Genomic DNA, 23,102 nt, shown 5'->3' with positions numbered 1-23,102 from the left:
GTGTGTGTGTGTGTGTGTGTGTGTGTGTTTGTGCGAGTCTGCAAAATAAAAATAGTAGCTCCTATTTTAGCTTTTTTTCACCAACATCCTTGCTCAGTACCCAGGCAATAGGGCCTGGGGTTAAACCTTAGCTCCTGTTCAGAGCCAGGGCTCAGCCTCCCTCCCTCCACATATAATGCACTACCTCACACTGCTGTGCCTCCAATGTAAAGACCCTCTGAAGTCACAGCTTCAATACTTTAAAAAAAAAGTAATTCCACATCTGGTTTAATAATTCAAAATGGCATCGGCGCAGCCTCCACAATCTCTTTAGCTTGAAGGAGTTTCAGTATTATCTGTATACTGGATTCTGTTCTCTATCACCGCTACAGAAAACAGAGCTGTCAGGGAAATCTTTACACACAGGAGGCACTGAACAAGCACGGGAATATTGAAGTGTTTATGTATGTGTGCATGTGTGTGTGTGTGTGTGTGCAGGTGGGGTGTTTGAGATGCACTGTCACTCACTTGTAACATGAACCGATGTCAGACCACTGCCACTGAAGCGCTCTGGGACTGTGTACTAGAGCTCCCAGGAGCCGTGTGTGTGTGTGTGTCACTGCAGCTGTGTGTGTACGTGTGCATGTGTACTCACTTATGAAATAAACATCACACACTTCTCACTCCCTGAGAGTTGGGATCGCTAGCCGACCACGGCGAAGCATCCACGTTTGTCATTGGGGAGAAAGCTACTGTGCAACAACTTGAGCTGAAATAAATAATAATGAAATGGATTATTATTATTTTATTTATTGAAGCTGATGCTTCTATTTACCCAGACCCAACAGTTCATTTAGCCACAGTCTAATTAGCACATCAGTTTTAAAGTGCAATGTTTTGGTATTTTAGCTTTCTTTCTTTCTTTTCTCCTTTTTTCCTGTTAATATTAAAACAAACAATCTTTACATTCAGTCATCGAACAGACTCCCATTTTAGCTTTCAAAGTTGTATTCAGCAAGTGCCCTTCAGGGGTGCATCTCCCCTTTTGCTTTCTATCCCTTTCTCTTTTAACTCTTCCTTTTTCCTTCTCTCTCTCTCTACCGCACCTGTTTAGAACAATACCTTTGTGGTGCAGCTTGACATAAATTATTTATGAGTTTTAGGAGGAATTGGAGAACCTTTGTGGACTGTACCACACAGTCTGTGAGTGGTGTGGGAGTAGTCTGGATGTCCGTCTGTCTGTTTGAGTGTCTATTCGCTGTCTTTCTGTCTCTCGCTCCCAGGTTGCCTCAGCTTCAATCTCATGTTCTGTTTCCCCTCTCCTTCTCTTCCAGTGAAGTTTGTGAACTGCGGCCGAGGTGGACTGGTGCGGTTCAAGTGCAGTAACCCGTTCGACTTCCGGATAGAGGCTGACGGGGTCGTCTACGCCCTCAGGCCTTTGACCTTGTCCACCCTCCCTACAGTGCCCCTAGTTATCGTAGCCAGGGACGAGACCAATCAGCAGCAATGGCAGACCCAAGTGAGACTGACGCCCCCTGTAGGCCAGGACCAGCAGGTACGTCCAACACCTCCACATGCATCCTCTCTCTCTAATAGTTGTTGTTTATTTGTGACTTTGAGTAGCATTGTGGAACGTGGAATGTTCCAATTCGGATTCCGCCGTTGCATCCAATTCCGCTTATTAGCCTCGTAGGAGCATAAACAGATGATTTGTTCCCTAAATTGTAGCAGATGTTCCGCGATACTGAATGGAGGCTCGTTATTTAAAACTTAATGTTTTGGTACAGTCCATACGTAGCTTGTTTTTGGTCGCAGGTTCAGGAACGGCTGAAGAATTGCAACATTTACCTGGAGTTAACTCTGCAAATAGCACTGCTGGGTGATATGAAAAGTCATAGTCAATCAATAAAATAATAATGCTCTTAGCAAAAATGTTTATCTTTAATTTACAATCCATAGAAACCATGAGAATAGAAAGGTTCAGAACTTCTGTGAAACATCACAGCACAGTTGTAATATACAGTGCCTTGCGAAAGTATTCTGCCCCCTTGAACTTTGCGACCTTTTGCCACATTTCAGGCTTCAAACATAAAGATATAAAACTGGATTTTTTTGTGAAGAATCAACAAGTGGGACACAATCATGAAGTGGAACGACATTTATTGGATATTTCAAACATTTTTAACAAATCAAAAACTGAAAAATTGGGCGTGCACTTTATATCTTTATGTTTGAAGCCTGAAATGTGGCAAAAGGTCGCAAAGTTCAAGGGGGTCGAATACATTCGCATTTGTATATGGCAAATAGAAATCAAAACTGGACGGTCTTGGAAGTGCATTCGAAAAGTATTCAGACCCCTTCCCTTTTTCCACACTTTGTTACGTTACAGCCTTATTCTAAAATTGATTAAATGACAAACTGAAATACCTTATTTACATTGCCTTGCAAAAGTATTCATCCCCCTTGGCGTTTTTCCTATTTTGTTGCATTACAACCTGTAACTTAAATTGATTTGTATTTGGATTTCACGTAATGGACATACACAAAATAGTCCAAATTGGTGAAGTGAAATTTAAAAAAATAGCTTGTTGTAAAAAAATTGACAAAATAAAAACCGGTAAAGTGGTGCGTGCATATGTATTCACCCTCCTTGTTATGAAGCCCCTAAATAAGATCTGGTGCAACCAATTACCTCCAGAAGTCACATAATTAGTTAAATAAAGTCCACCTGTGTGCAATCTAAGTGCCACATGATCTCAGTAAAAATACACCTGTCATACACCTGTCTGAAAGGTCCCCGAGAATGAAACACCACTAAGCAAGGGGCACCACCAAGCAATCAGCACCATGAAGACCAAGGAGCTCTCCAAACAGGTCAGGGACAAAGTTGTGGAGAAGTACAGATCAGGGTTGGGTTATAAAAAAAAATATCAGAAACTTTGAACATCCCACGGAGCACCATTAAATCCATTATTAAAAAATTGAAAGAATATGGCACCACAACAAACCTGCTAAGAGAGGGCCGCCCACCAAAACTCATGGACCAGGCATGGAAGGCATTCATCACAAAGGCAACAAAGAGACCAAACATAACCCTGAATGAGCTGCAAATCTCCACAGTGGAGATCGGAGTATCTGTCCATAGGACCACTTTAAGCCATACACTCCACAGAGCTGGGCTTTACAGAAGAGTGGCCAGAAAAAGCCATGAAAGAAAAAAATAAGAACACATTTGGTGTTCGCCAAACGGCATGTGGGAGACTCCCCAAACATATGGAAGACAGTACTCTGGTCAGATGAGACTAAAATGTAGCTTTTTGGCTATCAAGGAAAACGCTATGTCTGGCGCAAACCCAACACCTCTCATCACCCCGAGAACACCATCTCCACAGTGAAGCATGGTGGTGGCAGCAGCATGCTGTGGGGATGTTTTTCATTGTCAGGGACTGGGAACCTGGTCAGAATTGAAGGAGTGATGTATGCTGCTAAATACAGGGAAATTCTTGAGGGAAACCTATTTCAGTCTTTCAGAGATTTGAGACTGGGATGTAGGAATCTGTGGTATGACTTAAAGATTGCTGTACACAAGCAGAACCAATCCAACTTGAAGGAGCTGGAGCAGTTTTGCCCTGAAGAATGGGCAAAAATCCCAGTGGCTAGATGTGCCAAGCTTATAGAGACATACCCAAGAGACTTGCAGCTGTAATTGCTGTAAAAGGTGGCTCTACAAAGTATTGACTCGGGGGGGTGAATAGTTATGCATAGTTGTCTTGTTTCTCATTCTTGAGCCCCGAGACAGGATTGTGTAAAATCATAGATCTGGGGAAGGGTACCAAAAGAAATTCTGCAGCATTGAAGGTCGACAAGAGCACACTGCCTCCATCATTATTAAATGGAAGAAGTTTGGAACCACCAAAATTCTTCCAAGAGCTGGCCACCCAGGCAAACTGAGCAATCGGGGGAGAAGGGCCTTGGTCAGGCAGGTGACCAAGAACCCAATGGTCACTGACAGAGCTCCAGAGTTTCTATGTGGAGATGGGAGAGCCTTCCAGGAGGACTACCATCTCTGCAGGACTCCACCAATTAGGCCTTTATGGTAGAGTGGCCAGCCAGATGCCCCTCCTCAGTAAAAGGCACATGACAGCCCGCTTGGAGTTTGCCAAAGGCACCTAAAGAAGACTTAGAACATGAGAAACAAGAATATCTGGTCTGATGAAACCTAGATTGAACTCTTTGCCTGATTGTCATGCATCATGTCTGGAGGAAACCTGGAAACATCCCTATGGTGGTGGTGGTGGCAGCATCATGCTTTGGGGATGTTTCTCAACGGCAGTCTAGTCAGGATCGAGGAAAGATGAATGGAGCAAAGTACAGACAGATCCTTGATGAAAACCTGCTCCAGAGCGCTCTGGACTTCAGACTGGGTGAAGGTTCACCTTCCAACTGGACAAACACCCAAAGCACACAGCCAAGACACCGTAGGAGTTGCTTCAGTACAAGTCTCTGAATGTCCTTGAGTAGCCCAGCCAGAGCCCGGACTGGAACCCGATCGAACATCTATGGAGAGACCTGAAAATAGCTGTGCAGCGACGCTAACGTAACAAAATGTGGAAAAAGTGAATGGGTATGAATACTTTACACTTCTGTTCAAAAGTTTTGGGTCACTTAGAAATGTCCTTGTTTTTGAAAGAATTTTTTTAAAATTGTCCATTAAAATAACATAAAATTGATCAGAAATACAGTGTAGACATTGATAATGATATATCAATTACAAATTGTAGCTGCCCCTCAGTAAAAGGGGCAGATTTTTCATGGAATATCTACATAGGTGTACAGAGGCCCATTATCAGCAACCATCACTCGTGTTCCAATGGCACATTGCATTAGCTAATCCAAGTTTATTATTTTAAAAGGCTAATTGATTGTCAGAAAACCCTTTTGCAACTATGTTAGCACAGCTGAAAACTTTGTACTGATTAAAAAAGCAATAACTGGCCTTCTTTAGACTAGTTGAGTATCTGTAGCACGCGCTCCAGCAGGTATATCTCTCTGGTCACCCCCAAAGCCAATTCCTCCTTTGACCGCCTCTCCTTCCAGTTCTCTGCTGCCATTGACTGGAACGAACTACAAAAATCTCTGAAACTGGAAACACTTATCTCCCTCACTAGCTTTAAGCACCAGCTGTCAGAGCAGCTCACAGATTACTGCATCTGTACATAGCCTATCTATAAGTTAGCCCAAACAACTACCTCTTTCCCTACTGTATTTATTTATTTATTTGTTTTGCTCCTTTGCACCCCATGGTTTCTATTTCTACTTCGCACATTCTTCCACTGTAAATCTACCATTCCAGTGTTTTATTTGCTATATTGTATTTGCCACCATGGCCTTTTTTTTTGCCTTTACCTCCCTTACCTCCCTTATCTCACCTCATATCATTTGCTCACATCGTATATAGACTTATTTTTCTACTCTATTATTGACTGTATGTTTGTTTTACTCCATATTTATCTCTGTGTTGTTGTATGTGTCGAACTGCTTTGCTTTTTCTTGTCCAGGTCGCAATTGTAAATGAGAACTTGTTCTCAACTAGCCTACCTGGTTAAATAAAGGTGAAATAAAAAAAATAAAAAAATCTGGAGCATCAGCATTTGTGGGTTGGATTACAGGCTCATCCCTCTATTCTTGTTCTGAGATTTGACGGCTAGTCTATGCGAGACATTGTCAAGAAACTGAAGATGGTACAAAGCTGTGTACTACTCCCATCACAGAACAGCGTAGACTGGCTCTAACCAGAATAGAAAGAAGAGTGGGAGGCCCCGGTGCACAACTGAGCAAGAGGACAAGTACATTCGAGTGTCTAGTTTGTGAAACAGACGCCTCACAGGTCCTCAACTGGCAGCTTCATTAAATTGTACCTGCAAAACACCAGTCTCAACATCAACAGTGGAAGCGACTCCGGGATGCTGGTGCTCTGGGTAGAGTTGCAAAAAAAAAGCCATATCTCAGACTGGCCAATAAAAATAAAAGATTACGATGGGCAAAAGAACAGACACTGGACAGAGGAACTCTGCCTAGAAGGCCAGCACCACGGAGTCGCCTCTTCACTGTTGATGTTGAGACTGGTGTTTTACGGGTACCTTTAAGTGTCCACTTAATGGGGAGCACAAACATATACTCAGCCTGATCAGTGGGTAGCAGCGCTGCACACAACTGATGCAGAATACCTCCTCATAAAGACTGATTTCAATCAGCCGTTTTGTGCTGGGTTATGGAGGTATGTTCATCATCCAACCAGAGGGGATCACTAGTGGTGATTCAAACAACAGACATCTGTCTCTAGGCTTTAAAGAGCTGCCGCTCAGTCAGTGTTCCCGCTGGGCTTGACAGATATTGCTAAATCTTGACCATGTGCTCATCAGTCAACATTGTGATTGGCTGTAGATGAGAATAGCCATGTGATGTGGTGATGTAATGAAGTGTGTCAGAGAGAGAGAGAGAGAGATAGAGAGACTCAAACGGCTGGGTTTGTATTTTTCATACTCAGTATTCGATTATGTGTTCCTGTTCAATTGAACGGCCATAATCTGTGACAGTTTTTCTTTCTCACTCTGTGGAATGGTGTTAATTGGCAAGACACAGCACAGACTCTCATTTAAGCTCTTTGGGAGGCTTTCTCTCTCTCACTCTTGCTCTCTCTCTCTCTTCCAGCCTTTTCTCTGTAGCTCGTTCTCAGCCCTTTCTCTCTTTCAACCCAATTTGCACCGGTGTGAGTGAGCTGTTTTAGGTTGAATTATTGAAGTCAGCGTTGTCTGATCTTACGTTGTGGACTTTCATTGTTAATGAAATGCCTCTAAGTACAGTACAATGAGCCTCTTTGTTCAACATAGACACAGCCTGAAAATACATTGTCTCTTCCTCCAGTCATATGCAGGACAAATTAGTTACCCAAGCAGTACATTTCAAAAGCACCTCTCCGAAACCACTGCATAAAAGGCACTTGCCTTTTATAAGCCTCCAGATTAAAACCGTTGAGAGTTATGTCTAGTTAGTATGAGTGCAGCAGTGGAGGTTTAAAATTCTACAGGGGATGATTTAGTGATAGTTTTGAAAACAGCATAGTTTGCTGCTGACGCTCATTTACCATTGTGACTCCTGCAGGTATGTGATTCTAATGACATCATTAGTCACCCGTGTCGGTCATTTAAAGAGAAATGCACACATGTTCAGGGCATATAAACAAGGGGCTTGGCCACAGTTGTTTTTAAATAGAAATAAGCGGACCCAAATGGGTAACCACATGCTTTTTTTAGGAGGGTGGGCCTAGTCTAGACTGATTAATAATTGATCGAAATAACACAAACAGAACTGTCAATGTCAGTGCTGTGCTGTGTGTCAATGTGATTGACTTAACTGTATTGACAGTGGTGGCTTTGGACTTGATGACATGGTAGTAACCAAATCTTTGATTGACTTCAGAGCCCTCCACTATATATCTTACCAGTTTATTGGGCCGTGTGTGGTTATCTGGTTATCAGCATGAATCATCATCATGCGATCCTTAATCACATCAGCAATTAGATGCTATATTAGCGAGCGCTGCGAACGCATCGGACCTGGGGAATGTTTTAGCACTAGAACCGCTTGACGAATCCCCTTCAAGCTAACTAGCTGTAATTCTGACTGAAACATTCTAACAGTGTAATTAATACACTTCATATATGCTATCACTAAAATATTTATTTGGTTGTGTTCATGAAGGTAGGTGTTAGGTAACATTAAAATATATATATTTCTCCCATTTCAAATAACAAAATAGCATTTTCATTAGTTTATATTACTCTAGGCTGGAGTGCCTTTATTACAATTATGAAACAGAAAACATTTGTTCCTCGTTTCAGGAAACTAGGCGTATATCGCACATCACTACTTCACAGGAGCGCCATTTGAATGTAAACATACTTATTTTTCTTTAAATCAATTCTGGAACATGTGCCTTAATAACAAACTTATATGCCATCTGTAAATAGAAATACACCTGTTAAATTACGAGCCTTGTTTGTTTAGCCAAGAAAAATGACAATAACCTTCCCGCTAGCCATGATTGGCTGAGATAATGAGTGGGCTGGACATGCCGAGAGATTAGTTCAGATTGGTCTGCCATGTAGCACCTTCCGTCTATAATATGAGCTAGTCAGTATGTGTAGGTAATCCATTCTAATGCTGCTTTTAAAAGAATATATATCAGGTCGTAGAACTGCAGAAGTGTTGCTCCCCACTTTCTGGAGGACCGAGTTTATAAAATCAGTGGAATTAGAGTATAATAATTAAGGAGATTGAGAAAATTCTGCCGTTTGATTGCAAATATGCAGACAGAGTCGAAAAGGTAACACACAAGGCTGTTGTATATTACATCTTCAAACTAAGGTCCACCATGGCATTTGTGACAGAGAGGGAGAAGCGTCTATCCATATATACGGTAAGGGAGTCTAGCGAGCTACATGTAGGCCTCCATTGTAAATAAGATTTTGTTCTTAACTGTCTTGCCTAGTTAAAATAAAGGTAACGGCTAACATTGGACCTTTTTGGTTAGCTACCTGCAGATTCACACAAGGTTGGGATTATGGTTCATTGTTTAGCTGAGGTTCCGAATCAGAAGAATAATAGAGAAGAATAATAAGAATAATAGAGATGTCATGATTTGATTTCTTCCCCATTATAATTATAATATACCAATAGAATAGAATGGCCCACCCTGTTATTCATTCAGAATACGTTATTATGCATGATCCGATGCATGCTTCCCCTCGCTCTGCAACTCACCCATGCTCCCCCTTTCGACCCCATCATACTTGATTTAATGTCGTTTTGGTTTAGTTTAGGTTCCGTTTTAGAAGCAATTATCGGGGGGTGATTATCAACTGGCCTCTGCAACTTCCATGTCGGATGAATGAGCAGCGCAGGTCCTACTGGTGGGAGAAGGAGGGGAAAATGGGAAAAACATTCCAATTATGACATGCTCTGCTAAAAACGTCTATGACTCCAGTTCTGTTTGTTATTTCGATTCTAACAGTGGCAGTGGTTTAAATAGGCTTATTTTAGGAAGGGTCGAGGACGGATGGGGGCATGTCTTTAAAAATCATGCCCCCATCAGAGTAATAAAATGAATAAAGTTATGAGCTGTCAAAATGACTGCTTTGCTGGTCCTAGTGTTAATCAATTGGCTCGTCAACATCAAAGTGACCTCCCCTGCTAAGGCCATCCACATCAACAAAAGAGTCTAGGCCTTAGAGAGGGTGATTTTTTACTTGTCTATAACAACACACACACACACACACACACACACACACACACACACACACACACACACAGTCAGAGGATGTAGGTAGACTCCAACAAGGTGCAGAGAGACATGCCGTACACTCCAGAGATAGATAGATGTGTGTTGGGGCTAAGGCTTCTAAGCAAACCCTCCACACCATTCATCATTCCAGACGCCAGGTCACAAATAATTACCGCTCTCACTTTCTCCTCCAGTTTAATAGGGTAATAGATATTTCTGAAGCATGTTCCCCGCTATCTGTCCGCTTGCCTCTCTGCATTTCAAATGTGTGAAAGCAGCATAATCGGATTTCAAACATGATTAGTGGAGGCGCTCCAACAGCTCCGTAGATCGTCAGGGAGGGGTGGCATGCGTGCCGAGGCGGCATAAGATGGGGCTCGTTTTGTAAGGCAAAACAGTCATTAATTTTGTTGTTTGCACAGAGAACTTTCTGCTGGTTTCAGTACTTGGGATACTGTGCAACGAATTGGCGATCAGTAATTACAGACGGAGAAGAGAGTAAATAAAGGACTTTCTGAGGCATGACTGTTCTGCAGCAGGGAAATTGCATCTGTCATTCACTGACTTTGACTACCTAAGTTTGCCGGCGCCTTGTTTTCATTTTTACCATGGCGCGTTCAAGGTTATTGTGACTTTTCTGGCGCTGCTTCAGCATCTCTCCCAACAGTCTCTCTCTGTGGAACAGCATAGGCAATTGGAGCCATCTGGGTATTTAGAGTCTGGCTTGCAGGTACCATCCTCCTTTGTTTCAAATCACATTCATTACAGCCATGGGAGGATGGCACATCAATTTTAAAAGTCTTTGTGTGTGTGTGTGTGTGTGTGTGTGTGTGTGTGTGTGTGTGTGTGTGTGTGTGTGTGTGTGTGTGTGTGTGTGTGCGCATGCTTTTATCAGGACATGAGAGGAGGTCTGTGATTTAAAGCTAACTGGGGGCTGCAGTACTATCCCCGACAAAGCACCTCAAACACTACTCTCATTCCCAGCCTTGTTTCTCACTGAAAGCCTGGAAAGAGAGGCTGTTCAAACACATCATCACATATATGGAGGCTATGTTAACCTTCACTGAATTCTCAAAGTCAAAATGGATCCTAAAATATAACGTGGCCACATCAAAAAGCCTCCGACAAGCTCCCACATTTGGTCATCTAGTGGGTATAATTGAATGCTATTGGGAAACAAGTTTTAGGTCAGGCAGGAATGTATATTCTCTTGAATTCCTTCCATCACATCATTGGTAGTTAAAGACAATTGGTCTTGTGGCTACTGTATAAACAGTCTACCTCAAGTCATTAGTTTCTAGATGTGTCCGCTTTAGTTGTTTTCAATGTCTATCTGAAGTTTCCATTGTTTTTTTTAGATGTGTCAAGTTAGTAACCTGATGTTATTTCTCTCCTTCAGGCCCAGGACATCCAAGCTCCCCCAGCTCGGTCCCAGGGTCTCCAGGAGATATGGTTCCCATCACGGCAGACAGACAGCAGCTCCATCGGCCAGCTCAAACGCATGAAGAGAGACTGGGTCATCCCCCCAATCAACGTTCCCGAGAACTCCAGAGGAGAGTTCCCCCAGGACCTGGTCCGGGTAAGATGTCGCACACACACGCGCACGCACACACACGCGCACGCACACACACGCGCACGCACACACACGCGCACGCACACACACGCGCACGCACACGCACACACGCACACGCACACGCACACACACACGCACACACACACACACACACACACACACACACACACACACACACACACACACACACACACACACACACACACACACCAGATATCCACAATCTCAAAGGAAACGGTATTGCTCTGATGTGAGCTTCATGGTTCTATGAAGCAGCAGCAGATTTTGGACCGGCCATTCCCATTCTACCACCATTACCGCAACACTCAATCCACCGCCATATTTACTACATGTCCCGAAAGGTCAAGTGCCTGTGCTATTATATCTGATTTCCCTCAGGTCATCGATATGAATGTAACCTGGTATGATGTAGCGTTAGAGAACACAGTGAATTTGACAAAAGAGCCCTCCATTGGCCTGTTTCCCTGTTGAGACACTATCTTCGCTTTATCATGGGCTCAAGGACACTCCCAGCCCATCCATTTACTTTACACACACACACACACACACACACACACACACACACACACACACACACACACACACACACACACACACACACACACACACACACACACACCATAGCAGTGGGTGGGTGGATGTGAATGAAGGGCTGGCAATCTTTCTCATGTCAGTTAAGAAGTAGATCCTTTCTCAATGTAAGCTTTCTGGTTCCTGACTGAGTGCTTAGTCCAATCTACGACATCTGTATGTATTATATTTAATCCAAGGGCATTAGGGGTGGGGATTTTACTGAGTTGAATCAATGACATAAGGGTGTGGCACCAGGCACCATGCAGACACACTATGGATACCCAGGCTTATGGGTAGAGATAGATAGACCAGTGAAGACACGGAGACTCAAATATATCACACTCACATAGCCTTGCAAAAGTATTCAGGCCCCTTGGATTTCTTCACCTTTTATTGTGTTACAAAGTGGGATTCAAATGTATTTACTTGTCATTTTTTGTCAACAATGTACACAACATATTCAATGTACACAACATATTCTGTAATGTCGAAGTGGAAGAAAAATTCAATTTTTTTTAAAGGTGAATAGATATTGAATAACTAAAGCATAGTTGTTGCATAGTTTTCATCTCCATCTCCAATACATGTTAGAAACACATTTGGCATCAATTACAGATGTGAGTCTTCTTGGGTAAGTCTATAAGAGCTTTGCACACTTGGATTGTGCAATATTTGCCCTTTATTATTTTAAGTCTTCAAGATGTTGAGGATCATGACTAGACAGCAGTTTTGAAGTATTCCCATCCATTTTTTTAAAAGCAGTTTTAAGTCAAAACTGGAACTTGGCCACTCAGGAACATGCACTTCCTACTTGGCAAGCAACTCAAGCTTACAATTGTCCTGGTTATTGACCTGCTGAAAGGTGAATTCCTCCCTCAGATTCCCTCCCTTGGCTTAGCTCTATCCCATTTCTTTTTATCCTGAAAAACTCCCCAGCATTTGCCGATGTCAAGCACACCTATAACATGATGCAGCCACCACCATGCATGAAAATAAGGAGGCAGTTACTCAGTGATATGTTGTGTTGGATTTGCCTCAAACATAAGGATTTACATTTAGGACAAAAAGTCTATTCATTTGCTGTGTTTTTGCGGTATTTTTGTATATATTTTTGATTATGTCATTTAGGTCATTATTGTGAAGTTGTTGATCCATCCTCAGTTTTCTACCATCACAGACATTGAACTGTTTCAATATCACCAATGGCCTCAAGGTTACATCCCTTAGCAGTTTCATTTCTGTCTTTCAGTTCAGAAAGATGACTGTGTCTTTAATGTGTCTGGGTGGTTTAATATATAATCCACAGCATAATTATTAACTTGATCATGCTTAAAGAGATATACACTGTCTGATTTTATATTGTTACCCATCTCCTAATCACTGTCTTTCTTTAAGAGGTTTTTGAAAAGCTCCCTGGTCTTTGTTGTTGAATCTGTGCTTGAAATTGTCTGAGTTGTCTGTATGGGGACAGAGGTATGCTTAGTCGTCAAAAAACAATATTGTGATATTGTCAGAATTATACGATACAATATATAATATTCATATATGTAACTATATACATTTTCCCCCATCACCAGTACACACACACCACACACACACGCACGCACGCACGCACGCACACACACACACACACACACACACACACACACACACACACACACACACACACACACACGCACACACACACGCAAGGGAGGAAGATCTGTTTGTACCACTCACCAATGGGACTCCAGGGCGGGGCAACACACGCACCTATACATACCCCCGCCACCACATTATTATTTTTAAGTACAATTCTGAACATACACCTTAGCCAAATACATTTAAACTCAGTTTTTCACAATTCCTGACATTTAAACCAAGTAAAAATTCCCTGTCTTAGGTCAGTTAGGATCACCACTTTATTTTAAGAATGTGAAATGTCAGAATAAGAGTAGAGAGAATGATTTCTTTCAGCTTTTATTTCTTTCATCACATTCCCAGTGGGTCAGAAGTTTACAGACACTCAATTAGTATTTGGTAGCATTGCCTTTAAATTGTTTCGGGTCGCCTTCCACAAGCTTCCCACAATAAGTTGGGTGAATTTTGGCCCATTCCTCCTGACAGAGATGGTGTAACTGAGTCAGGTTTGTAGGCTACCTTGCTCGTGCACACTTTTTCAGTTCTGCCCACACATTTTTGATAGGATTAAGGTCAGGGCTTTGTGATGACTCCAATACCTTGACCTTGTTGTCCTTAAGCCATTTTGCCACAATTTTGGAAGTCTGCCTGGGGTCATTTTCCATTTGGAAGACCCATTTGCGATCAAGCTTTAACTTCCTAACTGATGTCTTGAGATGTTGCTTCAATATATCCACATCATTTTTTCTTCCTCATGATGCCATCTATTTTGTGAAGTGCACCAGTCCCTCCTGCAGCAAAGCACCCCACAACATGATGCTGCCACCCCCGTGCTTCACGGTTGGAATGGTGTTCCTCGGCTTGCAAGCCTCCCCCTTTTTCCTCCAAACATAACAATGGTCATTATGGCCAAACAGTTCTATTTTTGTTTCATCAGACCAGAGGACATTTCTCCAAAAAGTATGATCTTTGTCCCCATGTGCTGTTGCAAACCGTAGTCTGGCTTTTTTATGGCGGTTTTATGGCTTCTTTCTTGCTGAGTCAGTATAGGACTCGTTTTACTGTGGATATACTTTTGTACCAGTTTCCTCCAGCATCTTCACAAGGTCCTCTGCTGTTGTTCTGGGATTGATTTGCACTTTTCGCACTAAAGTACATTCATCTCTAGGAGACAGAATGCATCTCCTTCCTGAGCGGTATGGCAGCTTTTTGGTCTCATGGTGTTTATACTTGCGTACTATTGTTTGTACAGATGAACGTGGTACCTTCAGGCATTTGGAAATTGCTCCCAAGGATGAACCAGACTTGTTGAGCTCTACAACTTTTTTCCTGAGGTCTTGGTTGATTTCGTTTGATTTTCCCATGATGTCAAGCAAAGAGGCACAGAATTTGAAGGTTGGCCTTGAAATACATCCACAGGTACATGTCCAATTGACTCAAATGATGTCAATTAGCCTATCAAAAGCTTCTAAAGCCATGACATCATTTTCTGGAATTTTCCAAGCTTTTTAAAGCACAGTCAACTTATGTAAACTGTGTATGTAAACTTCTGACCCACTGGATTTGTGATACAGCGAATTATAAGTGATTGAAAACGAGTTTTAATGACTCCAACCTAAGTGTATGTAAACTTCCGACTTCAACCGTATATATATACCTACAATTGAGTATTGATCATCATTTAACCAACCTACCTTTGTGTTCTGAAACAGATCCGGTCGGACAATGACAAGAACCGATCCCTGAGGTACAGTGTGACCGGACCCGGAGCTGACCAGCCACCCACCGGCATCTTCATAATTCACCCCATCTCTGGAGAGCTGTCTGTCATGAAACCCCTGGACAGGGAACACATATCCAACTTCCACGTAAGTCTCTCTCTCTCTCACACACACACACACACACACACACACACACACACACACACACACACACACGGGTCTACGTTATAGAGAGCAGATGACTAGGACCACGCGCACTGGCAAAGTCAAGATCCACTTTGGTTGGAAACATTGTTCTTTTCTAGCCAAATAAAGGTATGGTGGAGTAATAGTGTGTGCAGGTCCTATTAATCTCAAGCCTTCCTTGGCCCAGCTTGACCTGAAGTGATGCGAGTTTGACTGTATTGACTTTTCTCCATGATGGAGAAAGCACCTTGGCCTTGCAACCGGTACAGTGAATAAGAGCAACGAAGCAGATATTCCAAACGTTTACAGTGAAATTACCAAGTATTAATCTTTATCGAGATGTACAGTATGTCCTCTTTGGCTTATACATGCAGTCTGTACATTCCAGGAGGCTGGCTGGCATGTGCTCAAGGTCCCTTGGTAGTCAAACACTCCTCAATAGTGTACACTGGAGAGGGGTGGGGGGTTTGGGAGGCATTCCGGAACTGACTTATCCGTCTGAGAATTTGAAAGAGTCAATGAATTTGTAAAAAAAAAAAAAAAAACTCTAACTTCTTGCGATACATGACCCACTCATAACTATGAATTAAATGGCAGTGGTCATTGTTTGGGAGTTGTGATATGTCTAGCAACCAATGTTATTGATTTGATTCAGGGTGAGACATGTATTAGACTGGGGGCAGACAGTAAAATCAGTAAATGACATGTTTGTAATGAAAGGTACAATGGGGAGGCCATCGCTGGAAGGGCTGCACGGTGAAGAAACAAACATTAACAGTATTGAAAGGCACATTCCTGGGCTCATTATTTTTGTCTGAGAGAAATGTAAATAGGTAAGGGAGAGAGTCATCACAATGCCAAGGTTCTGCTAAGGCAAAGTGGAGTGTGTCAGCTGTATGTTTATCGTGTGGGTCCTACATTGCTTTGACTTTTGTATATTTTCTGTTTTCTGGTTATGTGTATGCCTGGATGAATAAGTGTGTGCGTGCATGTGTGCATACGTATATATGTGTGTACACCACAACCAGCTGAGTGCTCTCCCTGGTGTCTCACCTACAGCTGAGAGCTCATGCTGTGGATCTGAACGGTAACCAGGTAGAGAGCCCCATCGACATTGTGATCAATGTGATTGACATGAACGACAACCGGCCAGAGTTCATTCATCAGATCTGGAACGGCTCCGTCCCTGAGGGCTCCAAACCAGGTAGGAGCGCAGACTAAGCTTCCCGGCCTCTGGCCCACTGTGCCACTAGACTATTAGGACATCAAACGGCATTGATGAATCACACAGGGTAGTCATTTTGTTCATTTGGCTGTGGTTCGATATGGATAAGATCTCTGCCAATAGCAAGTATTCTCTTGTGGAAGTGCTTTGTCAACATTTCAGACGAAGCCAAAGCTTTTATTTAGGCTATGTTTCGACTGTGCTCCATGTTAGTCAACGGATCCTCATAGTATGGAAGTAACGTCAGTGTAATGACTGTCTTAGGTCGATTCAATGCAGTATTGAAATAAAACAAGGTTCTACCTTTTTAAAAGTTAAATCCCCTATTTGCATCTTCTGTCTCTCTTGTCATTCATCAGGGACTTTCGTTATGACGGTAACGTCTGTTGACAAAGACGACCCCAAAACAGCCAATGGGATGCTGCGCTACAAGATCGGATCCCAGAATCCCGAGAGCCCGACATCCAACATGTTCACCATTAACAACAAGACAGGAGACATCATTACCGTCGCGGCTGGCCTGGACAGAGAGGTACGCAATACAACAGTTCGTGTGCGCGTGCGTGTGTGCGTGCGCGCTCGCGTGCTTTCTTATTAAACCCCGTTGCAGTAGCAGTAACAGTCCCATCACATTCATTCGTATATGTGCTCCTCCTTCGCTGCTCGGCATTCCTCTAACTCGTATACATCAAGATATCTTTTCTTCTTGTTTACCTAAGTGAGCTGTAGATAGCAGACGAACAGTTTTGAGTTGTTTTTGCTGCTGATAATCTTTAGTGTGTCTCAAAACTAATGAAGTTAGCTAAGTATGCCCCATTACCATTTTTCCAACGAAGACCAGAAATTGACTCATCACACTCTTCGGAATTATTTACTCTAACATGGAGGCAATATGCATCATTGAGCAGCTAAATGTTTTTCTCCTCGTTGCTGTTAACACTCCTATTTAATTGCATGGCCATGGACTTGCTTTTACTGGAAGGAAGGAGAGGAAAAAATAACGGAATAAATATAAAAAGTCAAAGGGAAAAAACAAAGCCAATTGCTGTAATTCTGGCCAGGGCAATCTGGATAGTTGGCCCACTCAATCAAGTTTGCCCCAGGGCTGCTGTTATATATACGGCATTTGCCACCCTGAAAGTAATTTCCCCGATTCTCATTACCTAGCAACTGGTCCGTCGCCTGAGTAGCTTTTAATGTGAAGGGAGTCATTTGTTACAGTGGGATTACCCATGCTGCACCATACTGCTACACAGAGTGGAAGCGTTGCACTCCCACAGCAAGCCGACTTCTAGAGTTCCTTTCTCTCTCCACAGGGAATTGATGTAGACTTGATCATTGTGAGAATAACTCAGATTCCTCGTTGGGGTTTATGTAAGACCCCGTTTCTACTGAACACACGGCTCAAGGCTTTACCTTTTTATTTAACTAGGCAAGTCAGTTAAGAACAAACTCTTATTTACAATGACGGCCAGCCGAAATGCAAAAGGCCTCCTGCGTGTTGTATGTGGAGGCGGAGGGCTGCAGTAGGTATCGCCGATAAGGGGGGCTGCTGAGAGGGTTTTATAAATAAGCATCAGCTAGTGTGTCTTGCGACGGATATACAGATATGACCTGTTTACAGAGAAGTATAAAGTACAGTGATGTGTCCTATAAGGAGCATTTGGTGGCAAATCTGATGGCCGAATGGTAAAGAACATCTATAAATTACGTCTCCGTAATCTAGTATGGGTAGGATGGTTCGTTTGGCAGCTGGGGTAAAAGAGGAGTGATTCCAATCGAGAAGACCAAATCTAGATTTAACCTTAGCTTGCAGCTTTGATATGTGCTGAGAGAAGGACAGTGTACCATCTAGCCATACTCCAAAGTATTGTATGAGGTGACTACCTCAAGCTCTAAACCCTCAGAGGTAGTAATCACACTGGTGGGGAGAGGAGCATTATTCTTACCAAACCACATGGCATTTGTTTTGGAGGTGTTCAGAACAAGGTTAAGGCCAGAGGAAACTTGTTGGACACTAAGAACGTTTTGTTGTAGAGTATAAGACTGTGTCATATACATATAAATGGATGAGAGAGTGTCCTACTGCCTGAGCTATGTTGTTGATGTAAATTGAGAAGAGCGTGGGGCCTAGGATCGAGCCTTGTGGTACTCCCTTGAAGACAGGCAGTGGCCGAGACAGCAGATGTTCTGACTTTATACACTGCACTCTTTGAGAGAGGTAGTTAGTAAACCTGGCCAAAGACACCCTCAGAGACACCAATACTCCTTAGCGGGCCCACAATAATGGAATGTTCTACCATATCGAAAGGTTTGGCTAAGTCCTATAAGGTTGCAGTGACACATCCATAACATGAGCTGAAATCAGATTGCATACCAGAGAGAATACTATAGACATCAAGAAAGCCAGTCAGTTGATTATTGACAAGTTTTTCCAACACTTTTGATAGACAAGGCAAACTAGACATGGGCCTCATGTTGTCCATGATGTAGAGAGTGGATTCTTTTTCAACTTCTTTTTTTTTCATGCAGAAAGTGCCTCAGTACACGTTGATCATCCAGGCCACAGACATGGAGGGCAACCCCATGTACGGCCTGTCCAACACTGCCACGGCCGTTATCAGGGTGACTGACATCAACGACAACCCACCAGAGTTCACTGCCGAGATGGTAAGAAAGAACAAAGCTTCACATCTATGTATTACACTGTGTGATTCACTCAGTTGCCAGTCTTAGCACTGTAAAGACCCAAGCAGAGCCATGTTGTGTCTCAACCGATGACGGGCACAACAACGTACAACTCAGATGATGTAAAACAGGGTCTCGCTACAGCATGTGCAAAATAAATAAATACATCGCAGTTTACAATGTTTTAGATAATTTACGTTAAATTTACATCCTTTTTATTCCCAATTCTTTGTCCCGAGAAATGATAAAATAGTTGTACAACCCTGTGTATACGTTTTTTAAAAAATGATATCAAACTCAACCGTTTCTTTTCCAGTGACGAAGGACTGGATGTCTCATGATAGCACATCTATTGCCTAAATGTTTTGTCATTCAGTTCCAAAAAGTTACTTTCTGACCACTTCTACTATGGGCAAATATGTATAGAAAGGTTTGTTCAAATCAAAAGGGGTGCATCCCAAAAAGTGATTGATATAAAATGGAACAACCCACATGTAAGTACTGACACTGTGAGTACATCAGGCAGGCAAGAGAGAGCAGAGCAGAGACAGGTGCTTGATGTATTTGTTTCCGATATATTGGCCCTTGTGTAATGTAATGGTATTGTTTTGCTATCAGGCCGAGATGGCGATGATAACATGATAAATTGCCGTGGACATTTATTTACTTGAAATTGGGTGTTGGGTGTGTAGAGCTGGAGCACGGAGCCTGTGTTTTTCCGCTGGCGCAGCAGTATGTGTAACTGCTCTCTGTCCCATCCTCCATCTTTTATTCATTTAGTTCTTTGGAGAGGTGCCTGAGAACCGGGTGAATGTCATCGTGGCCAACCTGACGGTGACGGACAAAGACCAGCCCAACACGCTAGCGTGGAAGGCCGTCTACAAGATCACTGGAGGTGACCCCACTGGCAGGTTCTCCGTGCCAACCGACCCCACCACTAACGAGGGCCTGGTAACCGTCGTCAAGGTGAGGCAGACTGCAACACCCTCAGACTTAATCCATTACCCCAATCCTCTTCCCTCCACTCCCGTATCTCCCAGGGGAGCCACTTATTTTAATAGCTAATTCTATTTTATTATTTTATTTATTTAACTTTTATTTAACTAGGCAAGTCAGTTAAGAACAAATTCTTATTTACAATGAAGGACTACTAAAAGGCCTCCTGCGGGGACAGGGGCTGGGATTAAAAATAAAATAAAAATATAGGACAAAACACACATCACGATAAGAGAGGCACCACAACACTACATAAAGAGAGACCCAAGACAACAACATAGCATAGCAGCAACACATGAAAACACAGCATGGTAGCAACACAACATGGTTGCAGCACAAAACATGGTACAAACATGATTGGGCACGGACAACAGCAAAAAGCTAGAGACAACAATACATCACGCAAAGCAGCCACAACTGTCAGTAAGAGTGTCCATGATCGAGTCTTTTTATGAAGAGATGGAGAGAAAACGGTCCTGTTTGAGTGTTTTTTGCAGCTCGTTCCAGTCGCTAGCTGCAGCGAAATGAAAAGAGGAGCGACCCAGGGATGTGTGTGTGCTTTGGCGACCTTTAACAGACTGTGACTGGCTAAGACAGCTCAGCAGTAGTAGTACAACTAACTAAAGTAGCCCCGAGCTGACTTTTTCTGGGATCTTTGCCTCATTGCATTAGAAGAAGAAGAGTACTTTATTGACGAAAAAAATAACCGAATATATACTTTATCGATCCCTTACCGTCCATGGAGCATACTTATGTACTTTTGCGTTTCCTCCCTCCAGCCGATCGATTATGAGATCAGCAGGACGTACATGTTGACGGTGGTAGCGGTGAACGAGGTGTCTCTCGCTCGGGGCATCCACTCCCCTCGCCAGTCCACCGCCACGGTCTCCATCAGGGTCATTGACGTCAACGAGAGCCCCTACTTCGACCCCAACCCCAAGCTCATCAAACTGGAGGAGGGGATGTTAGCAGAATCCACACTGACCACCTTCACAGCACAAGACCCTGATAGATTCATGCAGCAAAGCATTAGGTAATAATGATACTAAATTGCTGTATTCATACAGAGCTTTTCATGCAGTTTCTTCAATCACTGATTGTCAATAAAAACACTCCCATTCTCAGTAAGATATGTATCTTTCTTTTGTTGAACATTCACCACCTTTAGCCTTGAATGTATGAGTCTGCATAAAATTAAATAATGATTTTAAAAAACCTAGCTTGTAAGGTTTGAATGAGCGTCTTTATGTATCTTCTTTCAATCTTCGTCCTCTGTGTTCTCAGATACACCAGGCTCTCAGACCCAGCCAACTGGCTGAGAATTGATGCTAACACCGGGCGCATCACAACCATCGCCGTCCTGGACCGCGAGTCGCCCTACGTGAAGGACAACATGTACAGCGCCACCTTCTTAGCCTCTGACAATGGTACTTAGCCTAGTCGCCGGGCGCTAATATCTGCCTCCATCTGTATAGCCAAGTAGACTAGGGGAATATTGTTTTTAGAAGGCAAAAATCTCACACACAGCTGCCTTTTTCAAGGTTAAACTTGTGCCAGACACCAATGTAGCAACCGCCACCCTGTTGAAAGTTAACGTTTCAGAGCGAGCACAGACCTAGCAGCCACACTGTGGACGTATTCACCTCTTTCTCTCTCCTTCCCTGACTGAATTTACCTCTGTTCAGGTTTAGCCTGTTCCACAGAGCACAGCGTAGGCCAATAGGCTTAGAAACTCTCTCAATAAAGAGGTTTCTCAGCATTAATAGGTCAGGATTAGATGAGTGGCTCATTTGAGCGTGGCCTGAATGGCAAAAAAAGCCTCTTAGCCCCATGAATACATAGAGGGGCTGAGGCTCTGGGTCTCCCGGGCTAAGGCAGTGACAGTGTGCTCTTCTCTGTCTGTCTGGTTTAGTATTCTCACCCTGTGGCCTCCCCCCTTCGTCAGGAATACACACTCTCTTTAGATAACACACACACATGCACAGCCTCTCTGCGTCTCCCTCCATTCCCCAAACGTTACGCTATATCCCCCACCCTCACCCGTGGAGAGAGAGGAGCTCTGCTCCTCAGATCAGTATGCAGTCTGGAGGGGTCCTGTCCCTGCAGACTGGCTGCTGCTGCTCCTCTCTGCCTTACTTTTACACTAAGAACCAGGTTCAGGATAACAACCTTTATGTATTAGCAAACATGCAGCGAGACATCATGCATGATAATCACTTCAATGATATACTTCCCCTTATCGTTATTATGTGTTATGTCAAATCTGTATTCTAAGACATTTGTGCGTGTGACATTGTGTGTGCATCCGTCCCTGTCTGTGTGTGTTGTCCCGTCCAGGCGTCCCACCAGCGAGCGGTACAGGCACCCTGCAGATCTCCCTGCTGGACATCAACGACAACGCGCCCCACGTCTACCCCCAGGAGACTGAGATGTGCAAGAAGCCCGAGCCTAACGGCATCAACATCACAGCACTGGACGGAGACCTCAACCCCAACGCCGGACCCTTCGCGTTCGAGCTGGCCAACAGGCCCTCAGATGTCAGAAGAAACTGGACCATCACACGGCTCAGTGGTAAGACACAACAACAATAGCAAACAATCAAACAAACAAAAACACTGTAGATCAGGGCTATTCAATATATCTATCGGGGCCTCTAGGTCGGCAATACTGCTGGTTTTCATTCTTCCAATGTAATCAGAGACTAATTTAGACCTGGGTCACCAGGTGACAATTCTGGCCAATAGCTGACATTCATCAATCGACTTCCAGTGTTTTTACAACCGCCAGTGAGAATGGAGAACCACCTGGTCATTTGGATGGTGATAAATAACCCTATAGGTTTGGCACTGGCTTCGGGGCAGTACAGTATGGGCATCATGTCCATGAGGATTTCTGGCTCTCCATAGGGCCAAGAGCAGTGACCGACACTCTTAGAAAAAAGGTCCTATCTAGAACCTAAAATGGTTCTTTCCACAGAGGGTTTTAACCTGGAACCAAAAAGGGTTATCCTATGGGGACAGCCAAAGAACCATTTTGGAACCCTTTTTTTCTACGAGCGTATGACAGTAGACAATGCTCTCAGTGTGCGTGCCTCACGAGGCCTATGTTAAGACACTATATTATAAAAGAGATTAGTAACAGCTCACTAATTGATTATGCTAATTATACAAACAACAT

At 43.2% G+C, this 23,102-nt stretch overlaps 1 protein-coding gene across 1 annotated transcript in view; it reads left to right on the top strand.

Moving 5' to 3' along the window:
• The window catches only part of LOC118394757 (cadherin-2-like), an 84,829-nt gene that overhangs the window by 47,553 nt on the left and 14,174 nt on the right, over positions 1-23,102 (top strand). Inside the window, exons 3-12 of the mRNA XM_052463837.1 lie at positions 1,314-1,534; positions 10,722-10,901; positions 14,822-14,977; positions 16,076-16,220; positions 16,601-16,773; positions 18,774-18,911; positions 19,710-19,895; positions 20,705-20,958; positions 21,210-21,352; positions 22,263-22,496. Of these exons, the coding sequence (XP_052319797.1) occupies positions 1,314-1,534; positions 10,722-10,901; positions 14,822-14,977; positions 16,076-16,220; positions 16,601-16,773; positions 18,774-18,911; positions 19,710-19,895; positions 20,705-20,958; positions 21,210-21,352; positions 22,263-22,496 (1,830 nt within the window). The remainder of the gene's footprint in view (positions 1-1,313; positions 1,535-10,721; positions 10,902-14,821; positions 14,978-16,075; positions 16,221-16,600; positions 16,774-18,773; positions 18,912-19,709; positions 19,896-20,704; positions 20,959-21,209; positions 21,353-22,262; positions 22,497-23,102) is intronic.

This window comes from Oncorhynchus keta, chromosome 15 (assembly GCF_023373465.1).
Source record: "Oncorhynchus keta strain PuntledgeMale-10-30-2019 chromosome 15, Oket_V2, whole genome shotgun sequence".
Lineage (NCBI taxonomy): Eukaryota > Metazoa > Chordata > Actinopteri > Salmoniformes > Salmonidae > Oncorhynchus > Oncorhynchus keta.
This window is presented reverse-complemented; position numbering and strand designations above follow the sequence as displayed.